Source organism: Brachycentrus maculatus, unplaced genomic scaffold (assembly GCF_059751285.1).
Source record: "Brachycentrus maculatus isolate JH-2025_06_01 unplaced genomic scaffold, ASM5975128v1 h1tg000692l, whole genome shotgun sequence".
Lineage (NCBI taxonomy): Eukaryota > Metazoa > Arthropoda > Insecta > Trichoptera > Brachycentridae > Brachycentrus > Brachycentrus maculatus.
This window is the reverse complement of record NW_028281424.1, coordinates 590,144-603,347: the sequence shown is the minus strand read 5'-3', so window position 1 is coordinate 603,347 and position 13,204 is coordinate 590,144. Positions and strand designations below refer to the sequence as shown.

The 13,204-nt window shown below is 34.2% G+C and overlaps 1 protein-coding gene across 1 annotated transcript; it reads right to left on the bottom strand.

Moving 5' to 3' along the window:
• Nucleotides 1-446: 446 nt before the first annotated feature.
• On the bottom strand, nt 447-3,877 carry kek1 (leucine-rich repeat, immunoglobulin-like domain-containing kekkon 1 protein). The gene has a single exon (XM_088274603.1). The coding sequence runs from the start codon at nt 3,388-3,390 to the stop codon at nt 1,324-1,326; it is 2,067 nt and encodes a 688-aa protein (XP_088130729.1). The 5' UTR covers nt 3,391-3,877; the 3' UTR covers nt 447-1,323.
• Nucleotides 3,878-13,204: the final 9,327 nt, after the last annotated feature.

Here is a 13,204-nt window from a genome sequence, read left to right as displayed (position 1 = left end):
ACGTAAAAGAAAGTTTTTTTAAACTATGAATATTATATTATATTATATTATATGAATATTGTTATTTCATTAAAACATTTATAAAAAAACATGTAATGGCTTTTTTTTTTTTTTAAATTTACGTTTCCTGAAAAGTTACTTATCGTTCCTTTCATTAATGCATATTTCCGGTGAGATATGATATAGTATTGCAAGAAATATTAAAAATCATTACCTTTGTGTTTTAGTTGGTGACAATGATATGTCCTCAATGAATCCTTTTAAAGTAGTTTTGTTTTGATTTGTTAAAGGTCACGAGAATTGTATCCTGAATCGCATTAAATTCACTTGAGAGTAAAATGAAAATATTCCCAACCTTAGCCTCACATTACTCAACTTCCTTTTTTAAGGGGCAGTTATTTTAATATATTTTTATGTAACAAAATAATAAAAACAAGCATATTTAATTTGGTTCATAATAAAACATTTATTTTAATATTTTCTCCCTCTTCTTACAAACATTCATATTGTTAACGAATAAATATGTACAGAACGACATTAGAACATCGGATATTAATATTGTATAATGGTACTTTAAATATAGTTTATATAAATAATATTATTATTTGGCGACCATATCATTAATGTTGTTTTAACATAAATAAATTAATATACGATATTTATAATATTTACAACTCCAAGCTTTCATATACGAAATTTTCTATCAGTCGTTTGCGTAAAAGCCTTTCAAGGCTTACGTCTGTACCCTAATATTATCCATTACTTCCTTCGATACATATATACACTATTCATTAAGGTAACTAGCTACGGTTTGTCTAATTAAAGATCATTACGTACAGGAGACTGGACAAGGGATCAGCCCTCACCCCGTCAAGGTATCACACCAATATTATTGTTATATTATAGTCCTTACAACGTGAAGGTACTCGTTCGGCACCGAACTATTATTAAGTAAGTCTTTATAAACGCACAATAACTCGAATCACGAATATTCAATCGAAACAAAATAAAATTCTAGAATTTTCACAGTGGCTCGGTTATTCAGCGCGATGAATAGGTGAACATAATTCCACTTGATTTCCGCTCTTCACCGAGTAGACCGAGCTCTCTATGGCTGACTCGGGGAGATAAGACGCGAACTTTTTGTAAGGAAGTCCTATCTGATGACGGTGAATAGGCACCCGAGAGGGCGCCATCTGCAGGTGTCCTCCCACTTCGGGGAGCGCCGAGGAAACAGACCTCCGGCACGGATAACTACCGGGGTTGAAATTTCAATTGCCGAGGGGCTTCTTTGGTCTCTGACGTTGTGTTTTCCGTTGTAATTTAAACGTCCGTTCCGCATCCCTCTTGATAGCCCTCGTCTGGAGAATTTCTACTGTTAGCTAAAGCCCTCTTGAGAGCTGTAACGGGGGGTAGAACGGGTACTCCACCTCTCTGCCATACGCGTAGGGTTTTAGCCGGCATCGCTACTCCCGGAGGTCTAGGATCGACTCCGGATACCATCGGAAGACCATAGTCTGGAGGATACGCGCTATGTGCCGCGTGAGTGCGGGGAAACGTCCGACTCGCATAACCCAGCTCTTCTTGGGAACCATCTACGCTACCATTACCGATTATGGGTGTTTTGTCATCGTAGTGATAAGCCTGACTTACAGCTCCTGTCCTGCTAAGAAACATATCGGAAGTGGCATCCCTTATTGTGGATTGCTCCCACAAGCCGGAAGGATACAGAGAATCGCAGGTCTCTCGACTGTATTCTCCGCTACCGGGTCTTTGAACGGAATTGGTCGTTTCGATTGTGGTGCTAATAGGGGCAACCAGTTCTCCGCTTCCCAAAACTTTCGTATCGTTTATCAAATCCGGATTATTTCCGGCAGATGTCGTCGGAGAAACGAATCCGTGGGTCGCAGTAACTATGCTTCCATGACCATCATAATGGTTTGTCGCGTAAGGCATATCGGTTAAACGCGGTGGCTTTTGAACTGGATTACAAAATTTTAAGTCATTCGGTGTTCTTCTATCGATGAAAGGAGGTGGGTCTCCGTTTGTAGGGGACGGTGACGCGGCTTTTACGGCGGCTACTGCAGCTGTTCCATTCACCGTAGTGACGACTTCTAATCTTCCAGGCGTTTTACTTTCAGAAAAAGGAATTCGTCGCAGTCGTATCAGTAAAGTCAGCAAAAGTAAAAAAACTAACACAAAAAGCGTAATGAGTGCAGCACTCAAGCCGAGAATCTGACCGCTTCCTAATGTTGCCATACCTGCGGTCCTCATTGATACGTGTAATGTAAAATTAGCCTCGGCGTTACCAGCTTTATTTTCAGCGACGCAGTAAAATTCTCCAGAATCAGTCTCTTGAGCATTTGTCAAGACTAGAATTGATTTTTTTTCAGAATTTCCCTCTTCGTAGATGTATAGTTTTTGATAAGAACTAAATGCCGAGTTATTACCTAAAAGTCGTCCATTCCAATACCAGTTTATACTAGCGGAGGGTACTCCGCTAGCTCTGCATATCACGGTAGCATTCTCCCCGGTAGTAGCTTCAACATATCTGCTCACGGGGAGAATCTCCGGTTTGCAGGCAAAGTCGTCGACATTCAATTCGCCGAATGTTTTGTCAACGGCCCTCGGAGGTCCCGATGTGCAGATTGGGGCCACCGGATAAGGAATATTGTTCTCGGTGAGCCAGACTTTAGCGGCTCGCAGACGACAATCGCACACCCACGGATTATCGTGTAGCTCTATGCCTCGGAGCTTTTTCAACGTCTCCACGGTTCGCGGGCGCAACTCGGTTAGTTTGTTCCCGTTTAACTTGAGTAATTCGAGAAGCGCTAACCCCTCGAAAGCTTTCGGGGCTAGAGCTTGTATTTCGCAATGAGAAAGATCTAATTTTACTAAACTGGGCAAGGTTTGCAGAGCGTGTCCGTCAATTTTTTGAATGGGATTAAACGCCAAAGTCAAATCCCTCAGGAACGGGACGTCTCTGAACGTTGCGGACGGCAGTCCGGTCAGCAAGTTGTTGGAAAGATCCAACTCGACCAGATTAGTGAGGCCCTTGAACGCCTGGTCGTCGATCTGGCCGAGCTTGCAGTTCTTCAGGTAGACCTTCTGCAGGTTGAGCAGGCCGGCGCGCACGAAGGACTCGCGCGGCAGGATCTGCAGGTTGTTGCCGGACATGTCGAGTACCTGCGTCTCGGGATCCACCAGCTCGGGCACGGTGATGAGCGCGCGGTCCATGCACTCCACGGTCTGCTTGCCGCCCTTCCACTTGCACGCGCACACGGCGGGGCACGAGCCCGCCAGCGCGCGCGCCCCCGCGCTGGCCGAGCCCAGCGACCCCGCCACCAGCACCAGCAGCAGGACTCCGTACATTCCGTACATCCCGTACATGCGAGCTCGCACTTCGCGTGACTGTCGAACTGGCGATATATTCCAAACTAAACGAAAACAATACAAAAACTTTCGGCTCCTACGGCATATTATTTATTATCCGCTCGCTTATCACTGAGCTCACTTCACGGTGTCATAATACACTCGCGTCACATAATTTAAACCGCTTTTTGGCGGAAAACCGGACATCCGACTTTAAACTTCGCACCTATGTCCACGGCGCGTTTCGGCGGTATTTTCAAATCGAGTCCTTCCGCGTTCTCTCATTAAAAACTCGGTTCAACTCCACTATTCGTCACTGTACACATCGCGAAAACGTAAACTTTCGGGAAAGTGTCGAGTCCTGTGCATGGCCGATAACCTCGGATAGTGTGACGTAAGGCAGTAGAGCGTGCACGAGTGTTAGTGAGGAGACTGCGATGTCCGCAAACGGGAGGAGAGGCGAGAGCGGCGAGACACCCACCCTGCACGAGCGCTACGATCGACTGACGAGCGGCGCAGCGGGCCGGCGGCGCGGCCTGCGCACTCCCCTCCCCCCTCCCCTCGCCCTCTCCCCACCACCCGGGACCGATCACCCTCCTATTTTTGAATGCGATAGGCAGCCGCGCAGTTTTGAGTGTTGGGTAACTTTTTGTGGGGTGTATTGTCTCGCGGAGGAATTCGTCCACCGAGCGATACTTTACCTGGCGTAATCCCCATCTATTTCATTGACGAGCCCAAGGCGGCGAGGGCCCTCGCTGACCGCGTGTATTGTGTACTTTACTACGCTGCAGTGTGTGGTATCCGTGAATAGGACTAAATTCGTAAATTCACGCTAAATTCGTAAACCTCATTTCTGTCCACTCTACAGGACGTACTCGGCACGAAATTGGAGAAATATTAAATATAAATATATATATGTATATAAATATATATATATATAATATATATATATATATATATATATATATATATATATATATATATATATATATATATATATATATATATATATATATATATATATATATATATATATATATATATATATATATATATAAATATATAAATATATATATATATATATATATTCATATATATATATATATATATATATATATATATATATATATATATATATATATATATATATATATATATATATATATATATATATATATATATATATATATATATATACATATTCATATATATATATATATTCATATATATATATATATATATATATATATATATATATATATATATATATATATATATATATATATATATATATAAATATATATATATATATATATTTAAATATATATTTATATATTTATATATATTTAAATATATATATATATATATATATATATATATATATATATATATATATATATATATATATATTATATATATATATATATATATATATATTTATATATATATATATTCAAAGGAACAGTTCGCATCTATGAGACCTTTGGTACTAGGGGGTTTACGGTAGGTATCAAAAAAGTATACATAAAAAAATTCATATGATTATTGGTACATTGATAAAAATAAGTCATGATAATTTATTTATCATGTTTTCTCGTTTATGACGGACACTATTTCGGGAGGATGCAGTTTGATCTTGATCGTAAAATACATAAAGCGGAGGTGATCGAACTGACGATTCAGATGTCAATTCAGAAAAACATAATATTGCTATTGACCATTGTATTGCAGAGACAGAGAAATGATACAAAGTAAAACTCTTAATAATTCAACGTTAAGCTTTAAGAAAAACTTTTTAAGATAGACATATATTTAAATTAGTAGAATTCATCAAACAGTAGATTTAATACGCGAGATATTAAGACACATACATGAAATATCTCAAGAAAAACGAAAATAGAGGGAATGATAAAAGTTACTCAGTATAGAAGAGACCACTTAATCAATCCAATGCCAGGTCGTAAACCCTATGAACACCCAGAATTTCATATTCCCTTCGCATTAAAATGTTTCGTAACTGCAATCATCAAATATGATTTCTAATCTAAATTGTTTTTCTAATGCTATTACTAACCCATATCCACTCCCCACGTAGAGCATATGGAGTCCCCAAATTGCCCCAGGCTCTTCTGTCAACATCCAAGTCAGGTCCGCCCCCCGAAGTTCAGACGGACTGTTAACAAATTGTCAGCAGCAGACATCCTGGTCGGCAGGAACCTAATGCCGAAATAGTTTTAGTTTTATTTATTTGCTAATTACAGTAAACCCCTCTATAACGCTGAGAAAGGTACCGCGTTATTGGAATGGACGTTATAGGGATATTAATGTTTTTAATGGTATTTCAATTTCAAATGACACATTACAGTAATTTTCGCTGGGTTAAAATTTAAAAATACAACTTAAAATATTTACCACTTATAAAATTCCCGAAGATAAAGGGGTAGCTATGTCAACGTTGTAGGGAGGTTTGCTGTAATTAAAAAAAATATTTTTCAAATAAATAATTGCATACCATATACATAGATATTTATTAAACGTAAATTATTAAATTTATTAAATTCCCGAAGATAAAGGGGTAGCTATGTCAACGTTGTAGGGAGGTTTGCTGTAATTAAAAAAAATATTTTTCAAATAAATAATTGCATACCATATACATAGATATTTACTAAACGCAGTAACTTTAAAATCAATAGGCAATTATTAAATTAGATATAATAAACCAATTCACGACTAAATTCCATGACTCAAAATCTAATTTACGTACATGAAAGCGTCCAATCCGATTTCCGAATTCAGATCACAATTCATAAGTGTAATTGAATTTAATATCTCTTCCCCACCGTTTTAATTACCTTCATATAAATATTTTATAACTATGATTGATCGCAAACAACTGTGTATATCAAATGGAAATTTACTTAACTACATAATGTAGCGGTTTAGGTCCCGGGTTCGATTGCCAGGAAGGTTCAAAATAAATATATGTAATTTTTTGTTGAAATAATATGTATTTTTCTGACCATTGTCCGCATCAAATGATGCACAGAGCACTGCATTAAAACGATGCAATGTTAACTTGATCGTTAATTATCTAAAGGCAAGATGTCTTGTCCTGCTCTTCGAGTACCAATCCAAGGTAACATTAAACCAACATTGAATGGATTTTTTTCACTTTTTACTTAGATCCCACTAGACTTTCAGCACAAAAGCCAAAAGCTCTAACCACTAAACTATAAAGGAGGACCAAAATAAATGTTTTAAAAAGTTATATGGTTATTTAAATGTAATATATCGACAATTACATATATGACGAGACAAAATAGTACAAAAATTTAAAAAGTTAAAATAGTCGAAAAATATACATAGAATAATAAAATACAACATTTTTAATAATTTACTCTATTTATTTTAATAATATGTACGTAAAGAACTTATTCAAAGCAACATAAACATATTGTAAAAATGAAACTATTGGTTGATCAATTAAATTCAATCTTAACTAAAAGACTTTTTCCACACAAACAAATCATGAGGAATATAGCATATATGAATATGTGCTCGCTTATTTTCAGGGTAATGTAAAATCCAACACGCTGTACGTGAATGGAAGTCACGTTTGGTTTTAAAGTTAATAAATATGAATGAAATGAAATGGCGACCCGAAAAAAGCGAATGATATTATTCACGCTACATCGCCTAAATGTATGTACGGAATCCGATTACACCATTCATCGAATCACCAGTGTAAGTACGAGTGTTTCCAATTCACTACTAAAGTGAATGAACATATGAACAATGCTGAAATTTTATTTTCTTTGTTCTCCACGTTTGGTATTGTACTCTCTTTCTAGTTCTTTGAAATCGCATTGCTAAACTGTCGGAAAGGGGTAAGTGAGAGATTCTTTTAGAAATTTATAACGCAATGCTTAGTAAGACTTTATTTTGGTGGATAATAAGGCAATGATTTTAAGAGGAACTCGATCATCTACTGACCTTTCTTTGTTGAGAAATGCACATTTTTCGACAGTGAAAACACAAAGGCAACTTACAATTATTATGAGTAATAAAAACACTCAACATTTTGATTGGCATCTCAACATATTGAAGATATTAAAATAGGAATATGACGTATTCATCCATTTAGAAATATCAATAAAAATCTTGATATGAAGAATAACTCTAAGTGAATCAAATCTAGCTATTGTAAACAAAAATGAAGACACTCAGAATAAATTAAATATCTTCTTCTTCTTCCTTAGCCTTATGTCCTCCACTGTAGGTACTTACATTAATTTTCGGGAAATTTATAATGAAGTAATCTATTGACAAAGCATTGTGAGATAATTAATGCTTTTATAGCATTTGCTGGTATAAGTGATTAATTCATGCACCATGCTATATTCACCATTCTTCACACGATTGATCTTCCAAATCTACCACAAACTTCTGAAAGTTGTAAGAAAAGTGGAATCGAAAACATCAACTATAGTTTTTCGAAAAACTTCGTCCGTGGTATCTATGTATGTCTGGTTGAAATTATAAAATAAGGTGAAACCTTCTAGAAATGTACCGGAAAATATCAATTTTCTAAATCATTATTCTTCTTTTTGGTTGCGAACAGCAGCAGAGCGATGAATATGGACGGATTCATAAGGATTTCAATATGTAAAATATAAATAAAAATGGAGTTTTTCAAAATTAACGCCAATTCAATAAATAAATAAACAACTATCCAAACCACTCGCTGCAAATTATGCATAATATTATAAAACATTCTTACATACTTTGAATTGGAAAATGTGTTAATATGGCCCACATAATATTATAACCCTAGTCTGCATTTCATTCTACTGATGAACGTACATAATTTTTGCGAGAACCTTTTCATTGTGGTGCCTCAGGTAAGATAAAGACGGTGCAGGAGTAATGTGCGTACTCCGTTCGGCTTGAATGTTCTGGCAATGGCCGGAATGGGATTAGCTGAGTGGGCGAACGAGTTTACTCTTGCGAGACGACTTTGGTTTCTTCCTGCATGAATAATAAGTAGTAAAAAGGTACACAGGTGTGTCGATATTGGTATTTGTTTTACTCAACTATGGCACAAAAGGCATCCATTGTACATACAGCAATTTCTCTTTGTAGTGAAATGAGTAATGATTTGTAATTACTTTACAGGATGCTGTTCTGCTCGAGCGAAGTTTACTAATCTAATTGACTAACAGCATATTCGAAGAAATCTGTTTTTAATTGGAGAATAAGTATAAGAAAATAACTAAAAAGTAACATTACATAGATCACGATTCTTGATTTATATACTATCTGAACCATAAAAATATTCTTTATTTTTTATTTGATGTTTACTCTTTTAATTGTTTCAAAACGATATAAGGGATGCGTTATTTAAATTTTTGCAATAAAAGCATATATTTAACCAGCTTTTGACTATCGAACCAAGGCTTAATTAATAGTGAAACAATGTGACAAGGGAATTACTTTTATACGTTGATTTTTTTTTATTTGGTGTTTAATTTGCCCAACTCCATTTTAATTTCTTTTTAAAATCAAATACAGATTTTAAGAGTCTACTTAATTGTATTTTCTTATTAAAAACACATACAAATAAAATTTGTGGCATTTGTTTTGGCATTACCAACTATTGTGAAGATCAAATGGACTACACAAGTCTGGGTCCTTAAGTAATAATTATTATACTATAAATAGATATATAATTCTAGGCATTTAAGTAATAATTAGTCTTATCAGGTATAACGTGTACAGTAATAATTATGGGAGAGACCAATAGTAAAGGGTAAGGCCAAATGGTTAATAGGTAATGGAAAATGTAGGTACTTTTATTCATTTTCAGGAAAATTTATAATAAAGGAAAAATCGTTTGACATAGCATTGTGAGAAAATTATTGATTTTATATATTTAGACAGTTGTGAAAATCATATAGGTAATAATTTAATTATTTAGTGTTATTTAACTTCAATAAATAACTAAGTATCATCACGGATTACATAAACCCAAATGTATAATAATGAACAATTTGAAGACTTTGTAAAAAAATAAATGTAATTTGAAAAAAATCCTTTGTCAATAACGCGTAATGCAAGTGTTTACATAAAGACAAAAATATAAAATAATAGTCTACTTAAATTGTCTCCCAGTATGTAAAAATAATCGGGGTTCGGATTTTGCATGCAAATAAAGGATATTCTTCTAAATGAAAACTTTCGCAATCCAACATAGATGGCTGTTGTGATCTCATATGTCATAAGATTAATCATACACCTAAGAGTTTCAAAAACTTGAGTAGTGTGGTTATCGAACATGGATAGAATGGTGAATGTGTGTCAAGTCATCACTTAACTACCCTATGATGGGCCATAAGCCCTGTAAATACCCAGATTCCATATTCTTCTTCATCTATGTTGAGATGTCAAAAAATGTATTAAATGTAAATTTATTTTCATCGAAAAAGAGTATTTTCTTTTCCAGATAAATGTCCACCAAATATTAATTTGTCTTTAAAAAATGAAGAGGTAGAAACGTTTGTAGATGGCTGTTGATTATATTAATAAGAATATGTTCAAAGGTTAACCAGCACAAAACGACGTCATGTAAACTTGTAAACAATGACAAAAAAAAAGCCTTGGACCGAAGAAAAACAAAAAGGCAACAATTACAATTAAAGCGAATGAGAGAGTGTAGTCGCTAGTCGCTAGTCGCTATGTTTAACCGAAATAGTTCATCTAGAACGCTGTAATGAGTTTCTGGCGACTGACTACAAAACTATATAACGAGACACTAGAATACCAAAGTGCTGTAGACTTAAAGGGTTAGTGTGTTGTCTATCGCCATCTGTTCGATATCCTAACGTTTGATTCGACAAAGGAAAATATGTAGTAGCGTATCGTAATGTAATTATGAACCTAATTCTTCTTCTGTGCGTGTCATGTCAGGTCCGACTGACGTCGACTGTCACTTGAGAGTAATTGTCCTTTTCTTGGTCAGCTTTAAGACTTTGGACCTAAGCGACATTAAATTCTTGATAACTCTTATTTTTTAATTATAAAATTAATTTTATCTGTAATATTACTATCCCACTAATATTAAGTGTTTAAATATAATTTTAAATTAAAATATTAAAACCGTTCAAATGTGGAATTGATTAATTGGCTTTATTTCATTAATGTAACTTTATTTGTTATTGTAATGTAATGTTTATTATTTTTAATGTAACTATTGTTTATCATATACTTTTTTTTAAATGTAAATTCTTCTTTCACGATTTTTTTACAGAGGAAAATAAATGTGGTGTATATGTATATCTGCGAGTGTACATATGTATATGTCACGTGTTTCAATATCGTTATGTTAATATAAAGTTTTAAAAGTTATACCATAAGATTCAGTAAAAGAACTCAACCTTAATGGTCCTTGTTTTGTCAAACTTCTTCTTCTTTGTCAGCCTTCTCCTCACTGTTAGATGTAGGTTCCCTCTAATTGGTTCCAGACTGAAGGAATTAGGAGAGAAAATTTAAAAATGTTTTATTAAATTGCGCCTTTCAAATTAACCAAAATTTTATTTTTAAACCATTGGATGAATAAATCAAAACACTGCCCAAAATATTTTAATTTTTGAAACAAATAGTAAACTTTCGCCAATGATTATATGCGGATAAAAGATATTATTTAATTAAAAAACTCTTTATAATATTACGACACGTATTAAAAATATTTAATAAAAAAGCGCCTGACGTCCTGTTGGCGGTAGAATGAAAATAGACTCATGCCGAGATATTTATATTCAAACATTTGCTTTTTATAGTCTTCAGTCGCAGACGGAGGCGTTAAAGTTTTATCCAGAAATACAAACTTCCCTTGATTGAGTCGTTGTATTTTTTTTTGTTTTGCTTCCCTTTTCCAGGAGGTCTATTTTTATATGTCTTCAAATGAATTTTATTAAAAAGGAAGTCTAGCAAGGAAAAGAATTTCAGCATTTCCGACAGTATCAGACTTTAACGGAAAATTTAATTAATTAATCTAATTGTTTCGATCATGAAATCTCAATAGTCTTAACTAATTCTTGAATGTGTCCAAACTTATAATTAAAAAGTGTTCTACTTTTCTCCAATTAGTAGTCGTTTATCAAGATTTTCATAAATATCTGAATAATAACTAGAAAATAATAAGGAAGCATTCTGAAGCAATTCTGAATATTTAACAGGCTTAAAATTTGTCATTGACTAGTTAAAGTGGTTACTTATAGGTGTTCACCATATTTCTCATGATATTACTCCCGTGGTTATAAATCGCCTAAACCAGCCAATAACAGGTCTCATGAAATTTTAATAAAAAACATACTTTTATATTTCCTTTTTATACATATCACTATATATATGTACATTTGTTAAGATATTAACAAAATATTTGAAAAAAAATATCATAAAGCCAATATGGTTTCTGACAAATCAAATAAACATGTAGGTTTGTTATACTCCAGTATAAATTACGTTTTTCCGACTCCATAGTGGAGTGGTAAGCATATTTGGCTACCGTGCTGGAGGTCTCGGTTTCGATTCCCAGATTCCAAAAAATATTTAGGAGTTTTTTTACTATAATATTAATTTAATATTACCCTGTCCTACCACCAAAAGCACAAAACTAATCACTTTGCTTTCGTATAACAAATTCACAAATTAACTTGGCATCAATTTGATGCAGTGCTCTATGCACTATTGGGTGCGGATAAGGGTCTTTTCTAGTAGTATAAATGATTAGCATGAAAACAGTTTATTTGTTTTTTTTTTCATATTGGCTTAGCCTTGCTTTTTTTAAAACGTTCAATACTCGGATGTTTTGTACCTACATTGAAAATAAATAAATATGTAAATGTAGGTGTTAAGTATTTTTAATACCTTGATGTTTCTTGTTATGTCCATATTTTTTCCTTATTTTTCGAAAGCGTTTTCAATACAATAAAAATTATTCGTAAAATTTTAAATTAAGATATATAATTTCATAAGAATACTATAATAAAAAAGAAGAGAAAAATTCTTCTCTGCACAATACATATATACTTGTATTTATATGTATGTATGTATACTTGTGTGTATGTATACAGATGGACCAAGTCACCAAATTAATACACACTGTGGCGCACTAAACGTAGAGCTGTTGTTAAGGATTTTATTACAGACAATAATAATTAAAGTGGAGATTCCACTGTGCGACCGGGCAAGGTGGCTGCAATAGGACTCTACATTGTGAGGGTAGAGGGTACTCAGTAGCCAGCGCCCACTGGGCCACCTACGTGCTTTACACATTCTACAGATTTGGTCGTTGGTCACTATTTATCTTATGTCTTTATTTCCTGCTGTCCTGATACATGCACGGGACACTCAAATATTTTTTTTAAGAAGACAAATAAACATATTTTCATGATTTTCTTCAAACATTCCACAGAAGATTTACACTATGAAAATAAAATGATATCTCAACATAGATGAAAAAGGTTATTAAGATGGAAAAATGGAAGTCCGAGTATTTACAGGCTGATTTAAGTTTTGACACTATAAGTTATAGTATATAACATTTACAATTTTGACTAACTAAATAACCATCTCGCCGCTTCTCCAAATGGTAGGCAGAGAGAAAAGAAGGACATACTAATTTGTATTTACAAACAATATTCGCCTCTTCCACATTCATGCATTCATTCATCAAAACGATTGAATTTATCAGAATTATGAAATAAAAAAGAATACAAGGCTGAGGTATTATATTATCGATAAAATTTAGAAACGTGTTTTTTTTCAGATGGTT

Excerpts from the sequence above, each read along its gene's own strand:
- kek1 (XM_088274603.1), bottom strand. The coding sequence starts at position 3,390 with ATGTACGGGATGTACGGAATGTACGGAGTCCTGCTGCTGGTGCTGGTG.